We start from the raw sequence: 27,500 nt of genomic DNA, 5'->3' as shown, positions 1-27,500 counted from the left end.
ATGAATGCATCATCAACATTCTAAAACGATATCCCGGAAAAATCAAAAAATCATTTGAATATCAATTGTACTTTCGTTATGATTAGGGGTACGATGTAAACCTAAATTTCATTTTAGTGCAGATTCATTCATACGACACAAAGACACAAATTTGTTTTACGGATCATTTCGGCTTAGAGGACTGAACTGTCATGAAAAATATCGAATATTATATTTTTTTATTAACCACTGGAAGCAAGACGAGTTGTAGATAATTTAAAGTGATGGGCATTTTGTTACTGTTGAATTGAGCTGAAAAGAAACGGGTGAAAACAATAAGTTATAATGAATGTGGTATCTGAAATTATCTACAACTCATCTTGTTACCGGTTGTTTATAAAAAAATTATATTATTTTCGATATGTTACATGACTCACCCATCCCTCTAACCTGAAATGATCCGTAAAACCAAATTGTGTCATTGTGTGGTATAAAAGAATCTGCATGAAAACTACATTTAGACTCGCATCGTACATCGATTCATTTCTGTCGTAAGTTGTCAAAACGAAAGTACGGTTGATATTCAAATGGATTATTTTTCTTTTCGGGATATTGTTTAATTATGTTGATGCTGCATTAACAAATACAAGTGTATATCGAGCGAAAACACAAAAAACAAACAACGGTTACGATACACACCTACATTGTATATTGCAAATACTGTTAGTTGCCCATAATATCACTTTAAGAACGCATACATTTGCACATACATGTAGTTTATTATGTTCATTTGTACATTGTACATGTAAATTTAAAACTCTTGAATGACCATCGCAGACAGGTATTACATGTATCAATGGCCGCGCGGCATTGCGGTGATCACGGGTGTTCCAGTTAATGATAGCGTGCAATCGCGGCGATTTTGGGTGTTCGCCGAACACCGCGGTCAGTAGCGTGTCCGCCCCCCGCGAAATGTCACCCATCGGGAAAATTGAACACCGCAGACACGCGTTTTTGTCAAAGTACACGTTGCCTGTACTGTACTACTACTACTTCTACTACTACTGCAACTGCTGTTTTTTCCAAGTATAAAATTTCCACCAATCTAAAGACTTAAGATGAAAATGAGTCTTCAACGAATACGTGTCATTTCGTTTGTGTTGTACGTATTTTTAGTTGGTCGCATTAGCGGCCAGCTAAATTTACAGAGCATATTTTGCAAATCGGTATATGTTTTGAAGGCTTAAGTACGGAAATAACCGCATCTCACTTTGCTAGGGACGATTACCGCTGCCTGTCTGCAAGCAGACGACATATGATTCAACTCTAGCAGTGAGTGTATTTACCCTCTTCGAGTTAGTGTATATACCAGCTTGTAGAACGACATTGGCCAGTCTATTGTTCATCATTGAAATCTGTACATATTGGCTGCTTTCAGGGAAAACGGGGCTTAATGCACGTCAAATAAGATTAGCCAGTGCACACTGATTAGCCTGTGCAATGTGCACGAGCTTATCAAGGACGACAACAGCGAACAACTTCAGTGCCTTCAGCGCTTTGATTTACCTCTTCCACGCATAAACGTAATTTTGAATACATGGCGCTCTGAAACATATGTATTTGAATGGTTTATGAATATATGAAACACAGCCAATAACCATTCAAGTATTTAAAGTTTTGCGAAAAAATAAGTTGGTTTTATACCGGATGTACAAAATCTTCAACAGATAAATATATGGCCAAAATGTATTTCTGAAACAAATGCTTTATTGTTATGGCTACAAGCGAAAATGACATGCGCTTTTTAACCTTCTTGATGGCTTCATGCTGTCTCCGAAAAACCTCATTGTGTGTTCATTTTAAACAAGCATGTCGTGTTGTTGTTTTTTCAAACAATAACAGCAGATCATGTATGTCACACGTGCCATTCTGATTATAACGCTTTGAGCTGCGTAAAGTTTGCACTGCCATCAACAATCGACATTCGAATATCAAACTGGGGCAAATATCCAGCCAGATCTGACATCGGAATTCGACAAAAGTCCCGAATATCGAGCTGGGACGAATGTCGAGCCAGCTCTGACATCGACATTCGGCAAAAGTCCCGAATATCGAGCTGGGGCGTATGTCGAGCCAGCTCTGACACCGACATTCGGCAAAAGTCCCGAATATCGAGCTGGGACGAATTACGAGCTAGCTTTGACATCGACATGCGGAAAGAGTCACGAATATCAAGCTGAAGTGAATGTGTTGCCAGCTCTGACATCGACATTCTGCAAAAGCCTCGAATATCGAACTGTTGCGAATGCCGAGGCGGCTCTGACATCGACATTCGGCAAAAACCCTAATATCGATCTGGGGCGAATATCGGGCCTGCTCTGACATCGACATTCGTCAAAAGTCCCGAATATTGAACTAGGGTGAATGTCATGCCTACTCTGACATCGACATTCGGCACTAGTCCCGAATATCGAGCTGGGGCAAATGTCGAGCCAGCTGTGACATCGACATCCGGAAAAAGGCCCGTATATCGGGCTGGGGCGAATGTCGAGCTAGCTCTGACATCGACATTGTGCAAAAGTCCCGAATATCGAGCTGGGGCGAATGCCGATCCAACTCTGACATCGACATTCTACACTATTCCCGTATATCCATCTGGGGCGAATGTCGGGCCAGCACTGACATCGACATTCAGCAAAAGTCCCGAATCTCGAGCTGAAACGAATGTCGAGCCAGCTCTGGCATCGACATTCGGCAAAGTCCAGTGTATTTTTTTTTACATCGTCGGCAGACTGTGCTGTGTTGGTCGCGGCTGCATTGTCATACCAAGTTTGTGCATATTATGATTGGAAACATGTTTTTCGTATGATATTACTAAAACGTTTGCTGGCGAAAACATTCAATTAATTTTCAATTACGGCATGTTTATTTGATGCTACTTTATTTATGTCGTATCAGTCGTTATAATATGTAACTTAACAGGGGTGGAGGGAATGCCTATACGAGACTTAACTGCGTTTAAGTGAGGTTAGTTGTAACTGACTTACAAAACGGCGTCGCTTTTGTTATTTTCGTAAGGAAGAAGCGCGTATTTTTTACCGCGTAGATACTTTATATGTGTATGTATTGTAAATGAATACGCCCTTTGGGCTTTTCTGTGTGCATGCTTCCCTCGTTTTTTTCAAGATCGCAAACGTCGAAAAAAAGTTATTGAAAGAAGCGCGTTCACAAATGCGTCGTTTATTTACTTGACTTGCGAGATTGGGTATGCATGGATAATATTTTATCTGATATTTAACCGTATTTACGCATATGAACATTAAAATAAAACACAAATCACGATCATTTTAATTTCCCGACGTTTTTTTTCTCTATAATAATTAATATATTGAAGATATAAGAGTGTAAATCCCCCTTTCGGGAACTAACTTGTTTATGCACATGTTATGCTCTGACTTTCAAACGAAAAACACAGCTCATACCTATGTTAGACGGTTTTACATGACATTACTGTTGTGAATGAATTCCGCATTGGTACGAACGTATTGAAGATCTTTTTGTCATTAGAGGTCAGGAGTTAACATTTTATATTGCTTTGCAATTGACGCAGTATGTAATATGTGATGAAATGTTAGTTTTAAGTTCTTTTATCTAAGGTGAAATACACTGCTGCGATTGTTTTCTCACATATTTAACACAGTAACTTAAGGCATTTGATGGTATTTTTATACAGTGTAATTTTTAAACGTGCATTTTAAATACGTATCAAGAGTATGCCTAAAACGGAATACAACGCTTTCTATTTCCCGGTAACAAAACGATAGTTAAAGGTTTAAAATAGAACGCGTTACTAAGTGTGTGCCTTTTTAGATAGCAAAAGGTACATGACAATCCAACTATCAAACAAAGTACAAGACAAGTGCCACGCCAGTTAAAACACAATACAATCAATTTGACTTGCAATATAAGTGGAATGAACAACCAAAAAAGGTAAAGCCTGTTCAATACTATTACAATGTTGGTTTTAGAAAATACTAACATTAGTAAGATTCGGAATAAGTTTTAGCAATTCGGAATACATGACGGACTCGATTTGCAAATCAGTGCATTAAGTGTTAATTGCAGATTCAAAATTATGTGTTTATTGAATATAAGGAAATTTAAAGCGTTTTGCAACAACGATACTGATACATATATAATAACTTTGATGTGACACATTTTGGAAGACCTACTTATAAACAAGTTCTGTAGTTGGTGAAAGTGGACTTGTAGTGGATAGAAAGAGTTGTGCAAAGGCATTATATGATTTTTTAGAGAAATGATCAATATATACAGGTATTTAATTGTTCTTTTATTTCTTTAGTAAATACAAATTATTTGAGACGGTTGTTTTGAGGAAATAACATATAAGTTCATCCAAACATTAGTTGTTTCAAACATTACATGCGTATCTTTTATTATTTCAAGTGCCGAATGGTTTGTTTCCGAAATGGTGATTGGTGATGATGATGTTGATTGGTGAGGATGATGATGATGATGATGATGATGATGATGATGATGATGATGATGATGATGATGATGATGGTGGTGATGATGATGATGATGATGATGATGATGATGATGATGATGATGATGATGATGATGATGATGATGATGATGGTGGTGGTGGTGATGATGATGATGATGATGATGATGATGATGATGATGATGATGATGATGATAATGTAAACATAAAAAAATAATTATAAGTATTATCATAATAATTAATATTACGATTGTAATATTAATATGAAAAAAATATTCGACTCTTGACCAGTTGCCGGGCGTTAAATAGAATAATACACACACCCCGCAACTGAGTTTTATTTCGTCGCCACATAACTGGGTCTTCTTAGTAACATCCCGCTATACTTTCCAACTATACTGGGAACGCGCGTCAAGCACTAAAAGTTTTGCGCACAATCAGTTGTTGTTATACTGGATATACACAATCTACAACAGATAACTACATGTATAGATTGTATTTCTGAAACAAACGATTTATTGTTATGCCGAAGTTACGGGCGCTTTGAACCTTTGCTTATTTTGGTAAAAACAACGAATCAAATTTCGGACCGCATAATAATGTTAAGAAAAGTAATATGTCAATAAAAATGCACAAAGAAAACTAAGTATATAAGACTTCCCTGTAAGTATGCAGCAACATCACGAGAATCCGGTAAATATGTCCAGTTGTCTTTATTTAGAGAATTGTGTATGCCATAAGTCCACTTTCAAGTTATTTATTTTTCTGTTCATTTTTTTCAATTGAGCCTTTAAATAGTGCATGTGTTTTTTTTATATTTTATCTACGTAATTACCACTACGATACAATTTAAAAAAATGTGTTCCTTAATGATTATTTGTAACAGATTCAATAGCCGGTCAAGAAGTAACAGTTTTACAAACAATAATTTGTTATTATACTGAATATACATTATAAACAAAAGATAAACACATTTCCAAACTGTCTTTCTGAAACAAACGTTTTATTGGCATGCCGACATACGAAAATAACGGTCGCGTTTCAATATTCGTTCCGCATACTACTTCCACGTTTAAAATAAGGTGTTTATTTTTTAATGTGGATAAATTTCACTGTAGTATTTTTTCCGCTGTTTAAAAAAAGGAAATAAAATCTTTTTATATAAACCAAAAGCATTTTATAAGTGCCGTTTATCTTTTCGACGTTTTAATAGCATCAGACACGCAATATCAGACTGTACGTTCGAACGTCGTTTTATGTCTACGAAGGAAACAAATAAAGTAATAGCTTTTAGTATCTCCGTCCAACAACTTACAACATATCGGCTTCGCTTCTGCTGATTTTTTAAATTCATACTCATTTACATTTCTTGTTACTTACAAAACAATGATGGGATACAGATTCTTGATATGACCGAATCGGAATTGAAAATGGTGGTAGACCATATGGGTCATCACCTTAACGTTCACAACGATTTTTACAGACAACAAAGCTCTATGCTAGAAAAAAAAGAAGGAGGCAAGGTTATAAGTTGCCACGAAAATGGACATAAAATGATAAATAATGATTTTTTTTACTGAGATTCATTTAACAAATTTAATAGATATGCTTTGCTTTGATCAATATTGTTATTTGCTTAGATTAATATTGTTATTATCAAATTTGATGGAACCATTTACTGAAATACATATTATATACATAAATATTTAAAACACGAAAATATTCATCACATTTTATTATTAGTTGTTTTCGGTACTAAAAGAACAGTCTTTACTAAAGCTCGATAATACACAAAATTTATGAACTCGTTTAATCAAATATGGTCGAAAATTCCAAATCCTGAATATACACCTTATCATTTAATAAGTATTTTATTATAGATATGCCACAACCTTTTAAGAGCGTCAGTTTATCAGATAGTGAACGAAAATATAGTAATAATTGAATATTAAATCGCCTAAAAGAATTTTATTTAGGACACAGGTAATGCAATTTTTTATTCTTTGTAAAGTGCATATGATGTATAATTAAAAACTACACAAATTTCTCTTCATTCATTGAGGTCATATAAAACGAAAGCTCAGGAAGCTTGCATCATGCTGCATCGGAAACTCTTTCAGGTGTGTTAATAAATAATAACACGCATGATGTTGTTATTATTTTTAACAATAAAAACAGATAAATATTATATATCTCAAATGCCGTTATGTTTCAAAGATTTCACAACATACAGTGTAGTTTGGAATATAAAGTGGTTAATTATTTCAGTATCTAATTAATAACTATTGGTTTTGTTACGACGCTTAATCAGTATTGCATCGAAAAATACTGTATAGAGTAAAACGCATATAAAATTAATTGTTACGTTTGAACCATATTTGAATAAAACATTTTGTGGCAGCTTAGTTACCTGCTCGTTTCTCAAACGATCGTATGATGTAATAATAAACACATGGGCACTTAGCAAATGATTGTTTCATTTGTTAAAGTTTATTTTTGTGACAAAGTCCGATGACCGAAAATCTACATGCAGGTACTATACTAATGCAAAAAATGCAACACAACGAAAAACAGACAGGACCTGGATTTTTATAAAATGATACGTCCTTTAAACGAAAAATACCATTAAATCGCAAAGTGTCGTATCTGATTAGCCTGTGCGAACGGAACAGACTCATATGTGACGATACTTAAGTATATGCATTAAGCCCCGTTTTACCAAAGCGAGGCTCGTATTAAAGTCATCGGATAAGAATTCTTGTTTTAACAAAGAGCGAGGAATAAATAACCACTAATGTAAATGTCAAAATATGTAAGAGAAATTGTTTTACCTCGTTAAGTAGCATGACTCTAGTCTCCTAAGTACACGATTTGGAGTATTATCATAAACTACAAAATGGTGATATGAACTGCTCAGTATTTTTAAGTATTAAAGGTATTTGAAGGAGGGACCATTCTATGGGAACAATGGGTATGTTAGAAGGTCATTTTTTCAGCCGTGCTCTAAGCAAACGGGGCTGAATGCATGTGCGTAAAGTTTCTTCAAAATAGTCCGTGCAGTCCGCACAGGCTAATCGGGGCCGACACTTTCCGCCTAGATCAGTGTTTTTTAAATGAGAATTTAGAACGGATAAAAAAAAATCCGTAAAGCGGAAAATGTTGTCCCGGATTTGTCTGCGCGGATTTCAATGCATATCTGTGACGACACTTTTCGCACATGCATTGAACTTGTTTTTTCCAGACCGTGGCTCATTTATAAAAAAAATCTGCAATAACGCCAGAATTTAGAAATCAGCACAAACAAGTAATTTTACAATTCAAGTATTTAATTTCTACCTACCTAAATTTATTGTGCTGTAATATTGGAATATTGGTAGTTTGTCGGATGGTCCTGAAAAGAAATGCTAATGAAAATTTCGTATGGTTTTTACTTAATGTATCATGAGCAACAGCTATGAAACAATATATGATCCGCGAAAATGGGTCTTATGCCACATGCGGACAGCTTAGCTCCAACTATATATCTAAGAACGGTCTAAGTTCGCGGAAGCGTAATGGTAATGGTGTCTGTCTAGCAATCATGTGGTCCCGGGCTTGATCCTAACGGGTTTCATGGAGCCATCTCTTAATACATCAAGGACCATTTCCGACAATTGTCTGTCGATAAGCCTAAAGCTTTTGATGCATCGAGATTAAGTATTAGTTTTTAAATGATCCTTCCACGCAAACATAGTTAACATATTTTGAAAAGAATTAGACCAGTATACTGGTATTTACGAAATGACGTGTTATGCACTAAACTTAACGCTGATCGCTATATCCTGAGTGTTCTCCGTCCTATTTCATCATTTATATTCATTATACGCAAGGTACTGTTGATATTTCATGTTGCGAAGGATCACCATGTGTAACAACTTTATTTGTATTTAATATGTTATTGAAGTTTATTATATTTTCGTGCAATTGAGCTTACCTATACATGTGTAATATATAGCAGGTGATGCTTAGAATTAAATAACGACTTGTCCCAAAAATATGTTACAAAGCAATAGAGTTGAAACCTGCTTTCATGTTTGGTTACCTCTGACCCCATTAAAATATTTTTGAAAATAATAGACACGCATCTACATTTTAAGCGCAAATAACTTGCTTTATGAAGTTGTATTGTTTTCGATACACTATAGTTTAAACATTGTATACAATACAAGTATTAACATTAAAATTTACAGATGTAATATGAGTGTCATCTTTAATAGTATCATTATGGGGTTTAGTAAGTTTGTATTAACTCTAATTCATATTTATTATAATTTTAATAATTTACAGTTACAGAAAGAAGTGTTAAGCCATTATATTGCGTAAAAAAAAATATTTTTAGAAATAAAACCGCGTCGGGAAAATAAAATAATCGTGGATTGTGTTATACTTTACATTATGCATGCGCAAATTCTGTGTATTATAAGACAACGCAAATTCTGTGTGATTTAAGAGAAATTATATTAGTGTATCCAATTGTAGTAAGGTCAGTTAAGTCATCATCATCATCATCATCATCATCATCATCATCATCATCATCATCACCATCGTCATCATCATCATCATCATCATCATCATCATCATCATCATCATCATCACCATCATGATCATCATCATCATCAAAATCATCATCATCATCATCATCATCATCATCATCATCATCATCATCATCATCATCATCATCATCATCATCATCATCATCATCATCATCATCATCATCATCATCATCTTCATCATCATCATGATCATCATCGTCATCATCATGATCATGATCATCATCATCATCGTCATCATCATCATCAGCAGCAGCAGCATCACCAATATTCATCATCATCATCAGCATCATCATCATTATTTATCCCGGGGGAAATGAGGGACGACGGTACAAAAATTCTCCTCCACTCAGGTCTGTTGTGTGCTGCTGAGAGTAATTCATCCTTTTATGGGAAAGGATGTCCACTCTTTTACATTATCAATTCATTTTTTTTTTGACGGCCTCGACATCGACCTCCCTCTAGCGTGTCCTGGAAAACATTCTTGCTTAGAGACTTGTGTCTGTTGACGTGTCCAAGCCAAGCCAGCATTCGTCGTTAGACGGTCGCCATTAGGAATTCTTGTGGACCAACAAGTGATGCAGTCATGTTCCGGCGTATTCGTTGGTCATGTGCTACGTATAGGAAATGCGGAGAAGTCTTCAGAGACATTTTTGTTCAAATGCCTGTACGCTGCGTTCTGTGTCCGCTCGAAGCGTCCATGTCTCGCAGCCGTGGAAAAGGATTGAGGCTACGATGGACTTGAAGTGCCTGTACGTGGCGGGGAAGCTGATGGAAATGCTTGTCCACAACCTGCTCAGTCTGGCCATCGCTGCGGTCGCCATGGAAATTCGTATGACTAAGTCAGTGAAAATGATTCAGTTGAAAAACTTCAGTTCACAAAAGCGTATGTTGCACTTAATTGCATATTACTCTCATATTTAACCACATTGTAATTTGCAAATTAAATTAAACGGTTCACCTTATTATTTTGTTTTTCGTGACCATAATACTAGTAAATGTGTTTTGTTTATTATTAAATATGGTTGAGTGTTTTATTTTAACCATTTGTTATATTTTTTGTTGTTTTCCGAATTGTGTGTTAAGAGAGGTGATTATTTTGTATAGATGATATACCGACATGTTAAATTCATACATGTAAAGAAACTTGTGAATATTGAATGCATTCAAAACCATAATGCGGTCCTAATTTATAACATTTTGTGTAGTTACATTTGTTTTGTTAAGGAACATTGAACCCGATTTTTTTAAACATTGGAATTACTGTTAGTCAATGAAAAATAAACAATACAAGTCTACTGTACTTCTGTTTTATTGTTTTGATTCAATATAATTATACTTGTATAATATATATTTACATGCACCCATCGTTTATCGAGTTGCGGATCTCCAATTAGTGGAGAAGAATTGAATCAATGATGATATAAACTTTCAATGTCAAAAGTTTTTATTCTTCATCTATTAGTTATATGTATATCTCAGAAACCTAAAACACATATTGTATTTCATCAGCATACTCGAATTATCAAGTCAGAACACCGTACTGTATATTCAGCACTGTTCGTAAACTATATTCGCGTTTACTTTCGAAAATAAAAAAAAGAGTCAATGGCGGGATAAATACAATATCGGGTAAATGTCAACACATATAAGTTTACTTTCTCGGCACGAAAACTCAAAGCGACAATGCTTCTGCTTTATGTTCTCTACGTGTAGCTAAATAAGCGTATATATATCTAGTATTTTCTATACGCATGATATCATAAGCAATCGGTAGTGAATTAAAATGCTCATTAAATTACAATGAATTTTTGTTAAGTTACTGTATCTTCATACTCGTAATCTGCGTTAAGATATTAGCATGACAATAATTATAATTAAATCCAAGTTAAATCACAAGTAAGCACAAAACACCGATTTATAAAAAAGAAATAAATTTAAAACTTACCCAAACCTTATATCACATTGTTAAATGCAATTTATTTTGTATTATATGTGTAGATGAATGATGCCGAATCTGGCACTTTGTTCACCACATTAAACATATTGTTGTTCAATTCATTTTATCATTCTTGGTAATGTTTGTTCTGATATTTTTCATTATTATGTGAAAGTCATTATCCAGACACGTTTTCTATTAGTGGTGTCTGATATACATTGTATTCCATGTGATCAGGGCATTGGAAAATACGTCTCCGTTAGGGATACTGTGTGTCTAATTGGTCTTTTAACTTTAATATTTATCATGACCTATAACATAGAACGAAGTATCTGGTCAAGCGCAATACTTATCTGGTCTCGTCATAGTTTTCATTTCTGCAAGGAAACTAAAACTTATTTTAAAAGAAATCCACAGACCACCCTGGTTACATGTACGCCCTCCAGCGAGGAACTCTATTAACAAATTACACTTTTACGGAAAGTAGTATACCTCTTAAAATAAAACTTCCGCTGAATTATGTCAGAACAAAAATGGAAGATGTTAAATATAATAATTATATGTTGTAGTTTTTTTACGGAAAGGGATAAAAACATAAAAAAAATTCGTCTTCAATAACTTAAAAATGGCATACCATACAAATGTTCTAGTATCCATTTTTTTATATCAAAGAAAATCCATTTTAAAGTTACGCAAAATATTTATAGTGAAAAATGTTAACATGTAATATAAATGTCATCATAAATAATATGATTATGGAGTTCCGCAGTTTTGAATTTACTCTAATGACTATTATTATTATTATTATTATAAAAGAATTATAATGATAATAATATTTATTATAATTATAATAATACTAATACTTATTATTATTATTTTATTATTATCATAATTATTGTTATTATTATTATTATTAAAAAACGAAAATAATTATAGGATTTAGGGTAAATTCAAAATTACGGAACTCCATAATAATAATAATAATAATAATAATAATAATAATAATAATACTAATAATAATAATAATATTATTATTATTATCATAATCATCATCATTATCACATGTTTGCTTATGAAATTTAACTTTTCGATTATAATTAAACATGTTAACAGTGTGAGATAATTTAATTTTATTATATTATTATATTCCAGCAACCAGAAAGTAGTTAATATTATAGCAATATTACTTATTTGATTCAATCACAAATATCGTACGGAACTTAAATGTAGCAAAAGTAATTTGTTCAGAAATATAATAATTATTTGAATTTAGTCCGGAAGTTGTTGGTCTTTATATAGCATATATACAAACACCCTGCAACAAGGTTTTATATCGTCGCCACATAACTAGGTCTTGTATCGACACCCCGCTATACAGGGAATGTCAGTATATATATATATATATTATCCAAAGCAAAGCACCCGCATAAAATGTATTCATCAACTTTTACTTGACTTATAAAACTGTAACTGTAACCAAGGTCCCCGTGCTGAAATGGATATGGTGTACACCTAGCGCCTGGGAGGTTACGGGTTTGATCCCCAATGTGAGAGCGTTCTTTTGATCTCCCTCAACGACACCAAATACTGGTTCTTGACCCTTGAAACAGACTCCAGAGCTTTGAAATAAGCCTGAGGCTTTCATTATTCAATTAAGCTAAAATAAATAGGTTTAAACTACATGTAACACTGTAACGATTACCAGTTGTTGATCCACAGCTTCTCTCAGATACATGTAGAGACTGACAATATTTGTATTCCTGGACCCATAAAAATTATAGCGATATGCCTGCCAGGATATGTATGAGGTTCATTCAATATGACAGGTTTCGTCCTAACATCAATAATTCTATCTACAGAGCTTGTATACTTGCTAGGATGATGCCTTTGAATTCTAGCAATAAACCAGCATCACCTGAGGTCATTAGAGCTTGTATACTTGCAAGGATGATGCCTTTGAATTCTAGCAATAAACCAGCATCACCTGAGGTCATTAGAGCTTGAATACTTGCTAGGATGATGCCTATGAATTCTAGCAATAAACCAGCATCACCTGAGGTCATTAGAGCTTGTATACTTGCTAGGATGATGCCTTTGAATTCTAGCAATAAACCAGCATCACCTGAGGTCATTAGAGCTTGAATACTTGCAAGGATGATGCCTATGAATTCTATCAATAAACCAGCATCACCTGAGGTCATTAGAGCTTGTATACTTGCTAGGATGTTGCCTTTGAATTCTATCAATACACCAGCATCACCTGAGGTCATTAGAGCTTGTATACTTGCAAGGATGATGCCTATGAATTCTATCAATAAACCAGCATCACCTGAGGTCATTAGAGCTTGTATACTTGCTAGGATGATGCCTATGAATTCTATCAATAAACCAGCATCACCTGAGGTCATTAGAGCTTGAATACTTGCTAGGATGATGCCTATGAATTCTAGCAATAAACCAGCATCACCTGAGGTCATTAGAGCTTGTATACTTGCTAGGATGATGCCTTTGAATTCTAGCAATAAACCAGCATCACCTGAGGTCATTAGAGCTTGTATACTTGCAAGGATGATGCCTATGAATTCTAGCAATAAACCAGCATCACCTGAGGTCATTAGAGCTTGTATACTTGCTAGGATGATGCCTTTGAATTCTAGCAATAAACCAGCATCACCTGAGGTCATTAGAGCTTGAATACTTGCTAGGATGATGCCTTTGAATTCTAGCAATACACCAGCATCATCTGAGGTCATTAGAGCTTGTATACTTGCAAGGATGATGCCTTTGAATTCTAGCAATAAACCAGCATCACCTGAGGTCATTTTGACCTTGCCATTAACCATTTTTAGTTCCCCCAACAGGCAGCATATAGGTTTCACACTGTCCGTTGGTCGGTCTGTCCGTCCATCCATCACACTTTTCCTGTCCGCTCTCTAATTCAAGTACTCATCCAATCATCACCAAACTTTCTGAGAAGTTGTATCGTGATAATGTCTAGGCCAAGTTCGAACACGAGTCATGCCGGGCCTAAATCTCACATCACCGCATTTTGGCCCATGTGACAAATCGCGGTGATTCGCTGATTCACCGCGATTCGCAGTGATAACACTCACAGGTGATTTGCAGTGATTCTGACGTGATTTCACCCTGACCATCTCGCGATAAAGATAAGCTGTAGAATCATGACGAAACACCGCGATTCGCGGTGACTACTAGATTTAAATTTTAACCTATTAACTAATGTCAACATTATTGACGATCACATTAGATCGCGAAAATATATTCCAATATGAAAGTAAACACCCTACATGCTGAATGTCAAATCCTGATTTCCAAACAAGATCTATATTTGTTAAAATTACAATTGTACAGTACAGCTCACGCAAAACCTTTTGTTTACCAAGTTTCTCTTCATCCACAACGAGCATTCACTCCGCATCATGCGAGGCACTCGGCAATTTTGGCATATGGTATATAAGAAACATAAACAGATAATACCTGGATATTTTTTTACTTCTACGCGATTGTTTTAACATTTCGTCAGCTTCCCTGCATACTTCATACAATAACCATGGGATGTCATCCGTCAAAACAATGATTTCGTATGTCAGTAGAAATCGAAGAAATTTACACCGTTTAATCTCGGCAACGAGACTTAAATTGCTTAAAACGTCAAAAAAAAAACGATATCTATAAGCATAATAGTTTCTAAAATACACAGACGACACAAATATAAGTAATGTCTACTGATTAAATAAATTCAAATGTTTTTGTTTTATACAACGTGCTCATGGTGAGCTTTTGTGATATCTTTTTATCCATCGTGCGTCGTGCGCCGTCAACATTTGCCTTGTTAACTCTCTAGAGGCCACATTCATTGTCCAATCTTCATGAAGTTTGGTTAGAAGATTGGTCTCAATGATATCTTGGATGAGTTCAAAAATGGTTATGTTTGCTTGAAAAACATGGCTGCCAAGGGGCGGGGCATTTTTCCTTATATGGCTTTAGTAAAGCCTTGTTAACACTCTAGAGGTCACATTTATTTTCCGATCATCATGAAACTTGGTCAGAAGATTTTTCCCAATGATATCTTGGACGAGTTTGAAAATGGTTTTGGTTGCTTTAAAAACATGGCCACCAGGGGCGGGGCATTTTTTCTTATATGGCTATAGTCAAACCGTGTTAACACTCAAGAGGTCACATTTATTTTCCTATCTTCATGAAATTTAGTCAGAAGATTGGTCTCAATGATATCTTGGATGAGTTCGAAAACAATCATGTTTGCTTGAAAACATGGCTTCCAAGGGGCGGGGCATTTTTCCTTGTATGGCTATAGTTAAATCTTGTTAACACTCTAGAGATCACATTTACTGTCCGATTTTCATGAAACTTGGTCAGAAGATTCATCCCAATAATATCTTGAAGGAGTTCAAAAATGATACCAGTTGGTTGAAAAACATGGCTGCCAGGGGGCGGGGCATTTTTCCTTTTATGGCTATAGTAAAACCTTGTTTTCACTTTAGAGGCCACATTTAATTTCCGATCTTCATTAAACTTGGTCAGAAGATTTGTCCAAATAATATCTTGTTATCTCAGATGAGCGACTTTGGGCCTTTCAGGCCCTCTTGTTTGGAAGATACATCCTTTAAACCCAAAATTGTCTTAGAGCGGAAAGTGTCGTCCCTCAGTAGCCTGTGCAGACTTAATGCATACGCACATGCATTTAGCCCAGTTTTGACTGAATGTTGCTGACTGATCCCAAAACTGGATTTCTCAATCAGGCAAGTACTGTAAAACCATTAAATTTCGCGTGGTACGAATTTTCCTGGATTTCGTTGGTCTGCTGAACCACGAATTCAAGTACCAACGATTATTTATACATTTTTAATCCAAAATCGGTCATTTCCGAATGTCATATCCGATTTTTGATTAAGATATGCTAGTTTTACAATGTGTTGTTTTCTTGATACGTGTTTATGTATTAAAAGTGTACATAAACGATTGTTTCCTTTTACGTGACGTCGTCATATTAACAGTTTGCAGATTTATCACATATGTCAATTAGTGCCAATTAAAGTTAAAAGAGACATAATGGTTTTCACATGTGTAATTTGGGGACCTTATTACTCAATTGTTACTACTAGGGGACCGATTGCGCTGAGAATTGCAAATATTAATGTCAAAACAACATTGATGGCAATTAGGGAGCGGGGACCCACAAGTGAGCCGCTTTATCACTCATTGGCAAAAATGTCATGCTTCAGTGCACATTAATCTCAAGTCTTGCTGTCAACACAGATAAGCAGATTATGCTTTGTTAATTATTACTCTGGTTGTTTTAATAAAAGTTTAAATATTATGACGGTCAGTCTTCCTCGAAAATTTTATATCCACAAAATTACGTGTCAACGAATTACAACATGTAGTTGTTCATTTTTAAACCACGAAATTTCATACCGACGAATTTCTATACATTTACAGTTATTTGGATATCTTTTTGTTGACCCACACACAGTTTGAGTAGGTGGGTGGAATTTACTATTTATGTTTAAATATTTGATAAATACATGGAGATAGTACTTAAGTAAAGATAGTTAATTTGCTATTTCATGTTTGGCAGCTTGTTGAGATTTATCAATTCTCTTGTGTGGGTTGAAACATTCAATGTGGAATGCAGCACATTTGGTTAAATTGTAAAAAAAAAGCATGTCTGTTGTTGAAGGGAGGCGGAAAACTACAACGGGCGAGGCATGGTCAGGGGTGATAACCCCCAAAAAGGGTTAGGGTAAGGGTTATGGTTAGGGGTCGGGTTAGGGTTAGGGTTGGGTTTAGGCTAACCCAAACCCTAACCCGACCCCTAACACTAACCCAAACCCTAATCCTAACCCTCTAACCCCCCCCCCTTGCGCAATACCATACCATGCCTCGCCCGTTGTCGTTTTCCGCCTCCCGTTGTTGAATTGATATTTGATCAACCAATTAGACAAAAACTTATCTGTACAATTGTTGTTACATGTACCGCTGCAAACGTCTTCATTTCTTCACTAAATACCTCTTATTCCCAAATATCTTGAAATCAAAGCATCCGTTATGGGATTGGATTTAGAAAAAATTATACATGACATGCCATAATGGGAATATAATGACCACATAAGTCATCAATAAAAATAAAAACCAGTCAAAATGGTGTAGGCTGTAGACCTGTACAAAAGGACTTTAAGCATCAAATATTATCTAGGGGCTGAAGAAAAACATTGTAACTCAGTTTTATGAATGAACATGACGAAATATGCATGTACTGGAATTAAATTACTACTGCGTGAAATTGATAACAATTATAATTATTGTTTTCACAATTCATTGCCATAAGTAATTAATTGTTCACTATTTACATTAAACTTTTCGTGAGTAACAATTGTACCGGTAAACAATATATAAACACTAATTGTTAATAGTAAAAAGGTGTGTACATGTATGATGCGCAACATGGTCTATAATGTACTTTTTAATTTACATGTTACCGGCATTCTCATAACCCATTGGACAGTGAACTGAACAGTTTTCTCGTCATTACATGACAAGATTTTGTGATACAGCTATAACGTAAATCACCAAATAATCGAAATATTAAAAAAACTCTGCTAGCAGTTAAAAATGTGACCAATTAAGAGATAAGCCATGTGGATTATCGACCTAAACTTGCGGTTGTCATAATCCCCTTGGTCCTTTCCGATAAGGGTGTTATCTGTGTATTCATGTTGATGTTGCTGGCGATTTATACGGCCTGAAAACAGGACTTAAGAGAGTGCATTTAAAGACCAGATGGTCCTTTTTTTCAATCGCCAATTTCATGGAAATCTTATTTTTGCTCGCCAACCAGTAATAGCAATCGCCAAATGTGAGTTTGGGGATCGGTGACGTTAACATAGTATATATGCCTCTCTTGCTTGAACAATGTTTGTTCAATGGCAAGTAAATTGTTATAACACTAAAATTTTGTTCTACATGTACTAATGCTTGTGTGCAGGCTTATTAGGTATGACACTGTCTGCTTTAATGTTATTTTTATGTCCCCCACTAGTAGTGGGGGATATATTGTTTTTGCCCTGTCTGTTGGTCTGTCTGTCTGTCTGTTTGCGCCAACTTTAACATTTTGCAATAACTTTTGCTATATTGAAGATAGCAACTTCATATTTGGCATGCATGTGTATCTTATGAAGCTGCACATTTTGAGTGTTGAAAGGTCAAGGTCAAGGTCATCCATCAAGGTCAGAGGTCAAATATATGTGGCCAAAATCGCTCTTTTAATGAATACTTTTGCAATATTGAAGATAGCAACTTGATATTTGGCATGCATGTGTATCTTACATGTATGGAGCTTCACATTTTGAGTGTTGAAAGGTCAAGGTCATCCTTCAAGGTCAGAGGTCAAATATATGTGGCCCAAATCGCTTATTTTATGAATACTTTTGCAATATTGAAGATAGCAACTTGATATTTGGCATGCATGTGTATCTTATGGAGCTGCACATTTTGAGTGTTGAAAGGTCATCCTTCAAGGTCATCCTTCAAGGTCAGGGGTCAAATATATGTGGCCCAAATCGCTTATTTTATGAATACTTTTGCAATATTGAAGATAGAAACTTGATATTTGGCATGCATGTGTATCTCATGGAGCTGCACATTTTGAGTGGTGAAAGGTCAAGGTCAAGGTCAGCCTTCAAGGTCAGAGGTCAAATATATGTGGCCCAAATCGCTTATTGAATGAATACTTTTGCAATATTGAAGATAGCAACTTGATATTTGGCATGCATCTGTATCTCATGGAGCTGCACATTTTGAGTGGTGAAAGGTCAAGGTCATCTTTCACAAGGTCAAGGTCATCCTTCACAAGGTCAAGGTCATATATAGGGGACATTTTGTTTCTCAAACACATCTTGTTTGTTTTGAGAAAGTCCCTTTTTAGGGAAAGTCCAATTTGGGTGGAAAGTGTCGTATTAAACAATGCAGATAGCACAGACTAATCTGGGAGAACTATTAAGTCCTGTTTTCCAAAAGCAATAAGAGCTCATAATGAAGTGTTGGGCACAATGCCCATCAAGAGTTGATGAAACTCGGTCAGGTTGCGTAATAAGTGTCTATTGTTGATATACTTTTATCTGATACTATCAAGAGATATCTGAAATACTGATCATGAGCATAGTTTATCAGGTGTTGATTTCTCTCTTTTGTTTTAGAATAACTGTTTCAAATGGACTTGTTGACAGCTTGGTCACATAATTCACATAGATTCAAAAAGTTATGTTTGAATTATGTTGAAACGAGCAAATTAACACCCCTGACTAAGGCAGATGTTAAATATAAAAGTTAATATTTGGTTACTTATTATAATATTTAATAAATATCAAACAAATAATAAAGGGTTTGTAACGCCTTTTGATGGATAATTTTGCGAACATGTATTATACGAACCAGCATTTAAACTACCTTGCATATTTAACACCCTTTTGGATGTAGTGATAGCTATTTAGCCTTTGCACTTTTCACCAGGGTTCAAACCGCAGGGCTGTCACAATGTTTTATTAACCCTTTTCATTTTTGTTTTAATTATTTAAAACTATTCAAAATAGTTATTTAATGACACTTGTAAAAATATTTGGAAAAATCTGTGAAAGTCCCTTTAAGTCCCTGGTATGTCTATTAATAATTATTAAGCATTCCAGAGTGTTGTTAAACAATGTTTTTTAAGTTGATAAAAATTTCAATTTAAGCAAATTCTTTAGTAAATGTGTGCTTGTTTTTTATGCTCCCCGAAATAAATTCTGGCGGAGCATATAGTTGCCAGTTTGTCCTTTCTTACTTACTTACATGTACTTACTTCCTTACTTCTGTCACACTTTTGCTACCATTTCTCATACCTCCTTCAATACTTTACCAATCGCTTTCATACTTGGCATGTAGGTACCTTGCATGGACGTCTACCTTTTGATGAAATTTGAGGTCACTGGGGTCAATGTCAAGGTCACCGAGGCTAATAATAGACTTTCTTCCGTCACACTTTTGCTACCGTTTCTCATAGCGCCTTCAATACTTTACCAATCGCTTTCATATTTGGCATGTAGGTACCTTGCATGGACTTCTACCTTTTGATGAGGTTTGAGGTCACTGGGGTCAAGGTCAAGGTCACCGAGGCTAATAATAGACTTTCTTCCGTCACACTTTTGCTACCGTTTCTCATAGTGCCTTCAATACTTTACCAATCGCTTTCATATTTGGCATGTAGGTACCTTGCATGGACCTCTACCTTTTGATGAGGTTTGAGGTCACTGGGTCAAGGTCAACGATGCTAATAATAGATTTTTAGGTGTTAATTAATACATACATTGACAAAGCGCATCATTGGGGAGACTCCATCAGTTTCACTGATATTTATACCCCCATTACTGGTAATGGGGCCTATATAGGAGTCACTTTGTCAGCCTGTCTGTCGGTCTGTGTGTCTGTCTGTCTGTCTGTCTGTCGTAAAAATTTCATCCGATCTTCACCAAACTTGGTCAGAAGTTGTATCTAGAAGATGTCAAGGTCAAGTTTAAATATGGGTCATGTCGGGTCAAAAACGAGGTCACAGGGTCACTTAGTGCGTTTAAAACCGAAAGTTTGTCCGGACCATAACTATGTCATTTATCGTTAAACTTTTTAATGACTTGGTACATTTGTTCACCATCATGGGACGGTGTGTCGCGCGAAAGAAGTACGTCTATATCTCCAAGTTCAAGGTCACACTGAAGTTCAAAGGTCAAAATGCTTGTCCGGACCATAACTATGTCATTTATCGTTAAATTTTAAAATCATTTTGCAAATTTATTCACCATCATGGGACGGTGTGTCGCGGAAACAATTACGTCAATATCTGGAAGGCCAAGGTCACACTTTGAGTTCAAAGATTAAAAATGGCCATAAATGAGCTTGTCTGGGCAATAACTATGTCGTTCATTGTGAGATTTTAAAATCATTTGGCACATTTGTTCACCATTATTGGACGGTGTGTCGCGCGAAAGAATTACGTCGATATCTCCAAGGTCAAGGTCACACTTTGAGTTTAGAAGTCAAAAATGGCCATAAATGAGCTTGTCCGGGCCATAACTATGTCATTCATTGTGAGATTTTAAAATCATTTGGCATATTTGTTCATCATCAGTGGACGGTGTGTCGTGCGAAAGAATTACGTCGATATCTCCAAGGTCAAGGTCACACTTTGAGTTCAAAGGTCAAAAATGGCCATAAATGAGCTTGTCCGGGCCATGACTACATGTATGTTGTTCATTGTGAGATTTTAAAATCATTTGGCACATTTGTTCACCATTATTGGACGGTGTGTCGCGCGAAAGAATTACGTTTATATCTGCAACGTCAAGGTCACACTGTGAGTTCAAAGGTCAAAAATGGTAATAAATGATCTTGTCAGGGCCAAAACTATGTCATTAATTGTGAGATTTTAAAAATACCTGGTACATTTGTTCACAATCATTGGACGATGAGTCATGCAAAAAAATTATGTCGATAAGTCCAAGGTCTAGGTCACACTCAGAGTTCAAAAGTAAAAAAAAATGGCCATAAATTTGGACGGCATGGCATGCGAAAGAATTGAAGAGTTCAAAGGTCGAAATGGCCATAAATGATAATGGCATTATAATTCTTAAAAATCGCGATAAATTGGATTCTCTTGTTTTGTGAAGACAGCATGCAAAATAGTCTGTGTCAATGCGGCACGTGGGGGTATACGTCACGTCTGTGACAAAGCTCTAGTCTTGTTTACCATGTAAGCAACCTTCATAAAATGATCAATTTGTTTATAATTTCAAATTCATCCCGCTGCAATTCTTATTAGTTACATTACCTAACAAAACATAAGCGTGTTTATTGGCTACGCCCTTGTTAATTATAATAGATTACAAACGATATGGAATGATCGAATGAGAGCTGTAAATGTGTTGATAATAAAAGTGATTTATTATGTTCACAAGTTTATCATTATTTCGATAACAAACACAGTTCAACAGTGTGAATGACTGTATTGAAATAACTGTGTATCGTATGTGTTAATTAAACTGGCATTAACTGGGATATAAAAATTGTCGCATGCATAGGTAATGGATTAAACTGCTTATTTGCAATGAGAATTGTTGAATATTTTAAGGTCATATACAGTGCTTGTTTGTACAGTATTTTTTGGACTGAGGTTAATAGATTTACTGTGAGATTGAGTTTGATTCAAAGATTTATAGATTAACTTTAAACTTCTTAAAATAATTTGATTAACTAGTTACATGAAATTGTTTTCTTTTAATGTATTTGTATTTTTTTAAAGTAAAAAACAATGTATGTATTTAGAAACCATGCAATAAATGATATGACTGTATTTGTATGTGAAAACATGTGCAGAAGTTTACGTGATTTACACATGTTTAATAAATTGTTTTGTTGCATGGATTATATAATTATAATGAGATGTTTATGAAATGATAATATGATTTTATTTTTCAGGAAAACACGCAAAATCCCTGAAATCAGATATCCATGCCTTTAATGACTTTGGAAGATAAAAGGACTCATACATTGTCAACCGTGTAAACATTAGTGGTGTAATCGGTGTAAATTTGACATTGTCAACCGTGTAAACATTAGTGATGTAATCGGTGTAAATATGGTTGATGAACTCAAATACAGCATGTGAATGACCTTATGAACTCATACATTGTAAACCGTGTAAACATTAGTGATGTAATTGGTGTAAATATGATTGATGAACTCAAATATAGCATGTGGATGACATACAGTGTAAACATTAGTGATGTAATCGGTGTAAATATGATTGATGAACTCAAATATAGCATGTGAATGACCTTATTTCATATTAACAATCATGTGAATAGTCTTATTTTTATTTGGCCAAAGTTTGAAGATGCTATTGAACTTACGCGTGGTAATGCACGATTTAGATGTTTTTTATGCAGTAAAAAAGAAGTTCCAAAAATAAAACTTGAATTGAAAATGAAACCACAAAGTTCCATTTAAGTATGGTAAAATATTCAAAACTGAAGCTCAGGGAATTCAAAGTATAAATTCCGGTCAAAAGTGAAAACACAAACGACAGTAAAAACAACAAAACAACAACACATAAGAATGGGGGGTATGAACAGTTGTTGCATTCCGAAGAAAAGCGGAATTGAAGATGATGAAACAAAGAAGTCAAGTTTTCGTAAGCATCGAAGGCAACTTAGTGCGACTTTCAACATGGCGGTGTTGGGAGAAGAAAAAGAAGAACTTGTAAAAAATAAACTTGATATAAATACAGCGACAGAAGAGGAACTAATGACCTTGCCTGGTATAAACCGTGAAACTGCCAAAAAGATTGTGGATTATCGTAGACAGATCAAGGGGTTTAAGGTGATCGAAGATTTAGCGCTAGTTTCAGGTGTTGGTGCGGTAAAATTGAAAGCGATTCAGCACGAAATATGTCTGAAAACAGACGATGACGGAAAAGGTGACAATTTTGAAGCTTCCTTAAATGGGGTTATTAAAAAGGAAAGTAAATCAGTGATTGTTCACTTGAATTCGTCAAATGTGTTCCAGTTGATGAAAGTTAAAGGAATAGGCCAAACTTTGGCTGAAAATATAGTCACGTACAGGGATAAAAAGGGACCATTTACGAACATCGATGACTTGATAAAAGTGAAGGGTATAGGGCCAAATGTTTTAAGTGCAATTAGGCCACAGTTGACATTGGACGAAAACCTTGCTACAGACAGTGTGTCTTATGCTTCATCGAAAAAGTCTTCAAATTTAAATTTCAATACCAGTGCAATACCTAGCAGAATGTCAGACATTTCTTTACATTCTCGCAATAATTCCCATGACCCGGCTGTTGAATTTTCAAAAGGATCTTTAGAAAACTTGGTGGACAAATTGGGGCCATATTCACAAAAACCGTTACGGCCTGCAGTGGAATTCCCAACGTTTAAGTGCAATAATCGTAAAGCTGTTCGCATTGCCTCGTGGAATCTGCAGTGTTGTTCTTCTGAGAAAGCAAATAACCCAGGGGTACAAGATGTCGTGTGTATGACCATCTTGGAAAATGGGTATGATTAAAACTACTGTAAAATTATTTCTATTGCATGGTCAGCATGAATTTTTGTGGTTAAAAAAAATGTTATTGTCTGATTTTTTAAAACAAAATGAGGAATTTGCATCTGTCATTTATTGATGAGTTTGTGTTAAATATGCGTTGTAAATTGTGTTGGTCAACCAACAAAACCAACAAAAATAAATGCTCCAGTAATAAATTTATGATGATTTTACAGTATTCATTACAAGTTATTCTGCTGAGTCATACAGTGTCACTATATTTCTCTATTAATGTATATGTAAGTTGTCACTTGATTCAACTAGCTACATGTAGCTTGTATACAGTACAGGCAACGTGTACTTTGACAAAAACGCGTGTCCGCGGTGTTCAATTTTCCCGATGGGTGACATTTCGCGGGGGGCGGACACGCTACTGACCGCGGTGTTCGGCGAACACCCGAAATCGCCGCGATTGCACGTCATCATTAACTGGAACACCCGTGATCACCGCAATGCCGCGCGGCCATTGATACATGTAATACCTGTCTGCGATGGTCATTCAAGAGTTTTAAATTTACATGTACATGTACAATGTACAAATGAACATAATAAACGACATGTATGTGCAAATGTATGCGTACTTAAAGTGATATTATGGGCAACTAACAGTATTTACAATATACAATGTAGGTGTGTATCGTAACCGTTGTTTATTTTTTGTGTTTTCGCTCGATATGCACTTGCATTTGTTAATGCAGCATCAACATAATTAAACAATATCCCGAAAAGAAAAATAATCCATTTGAATATCAACGTACTTTCGTTTTGACAACTTACGACAGAAATGAATCGATGTACGATGCGAGTCTAAATGTAGTTTTCATGCAGATTCTTTCATACGACACAATGACACAATTTGGTTTTACGGATCATTTCAGCTTAGAGGGATGGGTGAGTCATATAACATATCGAAAATAATATATATTTTTTATAAACAACCGGTAACAAGATGAGTTGTAGATAATTTCAGATACCACATTCATTATAACTTATTGTTTTCACCCGTTTCTTTTCAGCTCAATTCAACAGTAACAAAATGCCCATCACTTTAAATTCGGACAGCACGTAAAGTCGGAAACGTAATTAAAGCGCTTAGATCATCAAGTCTATTAACTGGTATGGTGTTAAGCAATTCAATCGCCGTTTTTTAACAACACATATCGAGTTATAAAGAAAGTGAGTATTAAATAATTTATTTGCGTCCGCCTGTACTGTCTGAAATAACGTACTGCATCAGTATGCTACGAAATTTAGAAATTGTCAACTGTCGATTGCAACGACTGCAATCGTAAACTGTTTGGTTTTTCTATTCATATACATGTATTTTAACAGATTATATTTTGTGTCTTTCAGGTTTCTTCCATTTCAGCACTGGACTCGTTTGTTGAAATAAAGTTCTTTAAGATCTTTGAAAGAAGTTCAAAATTAGTAAATATAGCATGTATATAGAGAATGATATTCCGAATCATTCTCTTTCATGCGGTATTTTCGTTAGAGTTGTTTTGTTCGTTTGTAACTTTTTGTGCTTCTTCCCGACTTTTTCTGCTGACATTTCCGCTTGTTCTCAATGCTTTGCATGGCGAGTTGTGAACAATATCTGATGTAAGATATTTTATATTGATCTAATCAATATTTACTTTCTAACGTAGCCCATGTCATCCTTCGTTTTCAAGTTAGTTATTATTTATAAAGATTTGTTACCGGTTATAAATTTACATATCAGGTTATGAATATTTGATAACAACTCGTGATATTCGTTCATGTTGAATTAATTGTTTGTTTTTGTTTTTCCTGCGTCTTCCCCTTAGCATATAACATTGCATTATTTAATAGATAGAATCCTGTATATACATGTATGTACGTAATAACAACAACATTATAAAGTCGGTATTTATTCGAAATGCACAGTGAATATCAAATATATACAGTATTTACATAATTAACATTCAGTAGAAGTATTCACATGTTGTTGTTCAGAAGCGACAGAAAAATATATACAGTATTTACATAATTTACATTCAGTAGAAGTATTCACATGCTGTTGTTCAGAAGCGACAGAAGCGAAGTGTCGCATGAGGTGTTTATCTCGGGAAGCATGACGTGCAGGTCCTCCATGTACCCGTTGATGTCGGCAGATGTGCCCGCATCTCTCCTCATTCGTCTCTCCTCTCTACCCTGGCGGCGAAGAAGTTCATTAACCTTAGGCACAACACTGTCACGCCATACATTTTCCGCCAGGGCTTCTGGATAGAACACACCGCATTTTGTTGTCGCCAATATGTTTTAGATTGATATTATGCGCATTTTCGACTGTTGAATTGAGCTGAAAAAGGGAAACTGGTCAGAATATTTAGTTAAAATATGGTAACTGACCAATTATCTACAACTCGTCTTGCTTCCAGTGGTTAATAAAAAAATATAATATTCGATATTTTTCATGACAGTTCAGTCCTCTAAGCCGAAATGATCCGTAAAACAAATTTGTGTCTTTGTGACGTATGAATGAATCTGCACTAAAATGAAAATTATGTTCACATCGTACCCCGAATCATAACGAAAGTACAATTGATATTCAAATGATTTTTTGATTTTTCCGGGATATCGTTTTAGAATGTTGATGCTGCATTCATAGATATAAGTTTATGTAAAGTGACAACACCAAAAAATAACCGACGGTTGCGATAGACACCTATACACATTGCATATATTGTTAGATGCGCATAATATTACGTTAAATACTTAAAATATCCTTCGACCATCATGTACATAAAAATAGACTATATTTACTTGTATTCATTATCGCTTTAAAGCGGGTATATACGATTTTTTATATGTGTTTAATTGTAACTGTAATACATTGATAAAATATGTTACAATAACACAAAATAGGCAAGAAAAATTACACATTAAAGCCGAATTTCATAAAATGCAGCAAAGAAAATTAGCGCCCCAAGTCGATTGTGACGTACATATTTTCCTACAATAACCGAAGCATTCGTCTTTGCATTAGGATCGGAGTTAGTGTTCGTGTGTCGTATGAATAGATATCGTTGCAGGAATTCAAATAAACCGTTAAACTAAGTTTAGATTCACATCGTACATGTTTGGTTTACATGCTAGCGAATTCGGCTGTACAGCCGTTTTAAATTTCAGAATTAAATATCTGGCTTATTTCGCATTTTTCGACACGTTCTTCTTTACTTTTATTTTAATTTATATTTAAATATATATATATAATAAGTTTATTACACATTTTATATAAATTCATAAATATTTGACAACA

General features: G+C 35.1%; 2 protein-coding genes across 5 annotated transcripts in view; one reads left to right on the top strand and one right to left on the bottom strand.

Annotated features, from left to right (window-relative positions):
* Positions 1 to 27,500, bottom strand: part of LOC127845905 (uncharacterized) — a 147,212-nt gene that overhangs the window by 32,432 nt on the left and 87,280 nt on the right. The gene's annotated exons all lie outside the window — the stretch shown is intronic.
* Positions 22,069 to 27,500, top strand: part of LOC127844155 (endonuclease/exonuclease/phosphatase family domain-containing protein 1-like) — a 29,073-nt gene continuing 23,641 nt past the window's right edge. For 2 of the 4 annotated variants that reach the window (XM_052374174.1, XM_052374170.1), the window contains exons 1-2: positions 22,069 to 22,179; positions 22,577 to 24,171. In XM_052374174.1, coding sequence (XP_052230134.1) covers positions 23,216 to 24,171 — 956 coding nt within the window. In that variant the 5' untranslated portion in view covers positions 22,069 to 22,179; positions 22,577 to 23,215. Of the gene's footprint in view, positions 22,287 to 22,576; positions 24,172 to 27,500 lie in introns of all 4 variants that reach the window. The other 2 variants (XM_052374173.1, XM_052374172.1) reach the window with 2 other exon arrangements.

This window comes from Dreissena polymorpha, chromosome 9 (assembly GCF_020536995.1).
Source record: "Dreissena polymorpha isolate Duluth1 chromosome 9, UMN_Dpol_1.0, whole genome shotgun sequence".
NCBI lineage: Eukaryota > Metazoa > Mollusca > Bivalvia > Myida > Dreissenidae > Dreissena > Dreissena polymorpha.
Note: the sequence above shows the minus strand (reverse complement) of the source record. Positions and strands in the feature narration are given on the sequence as shown.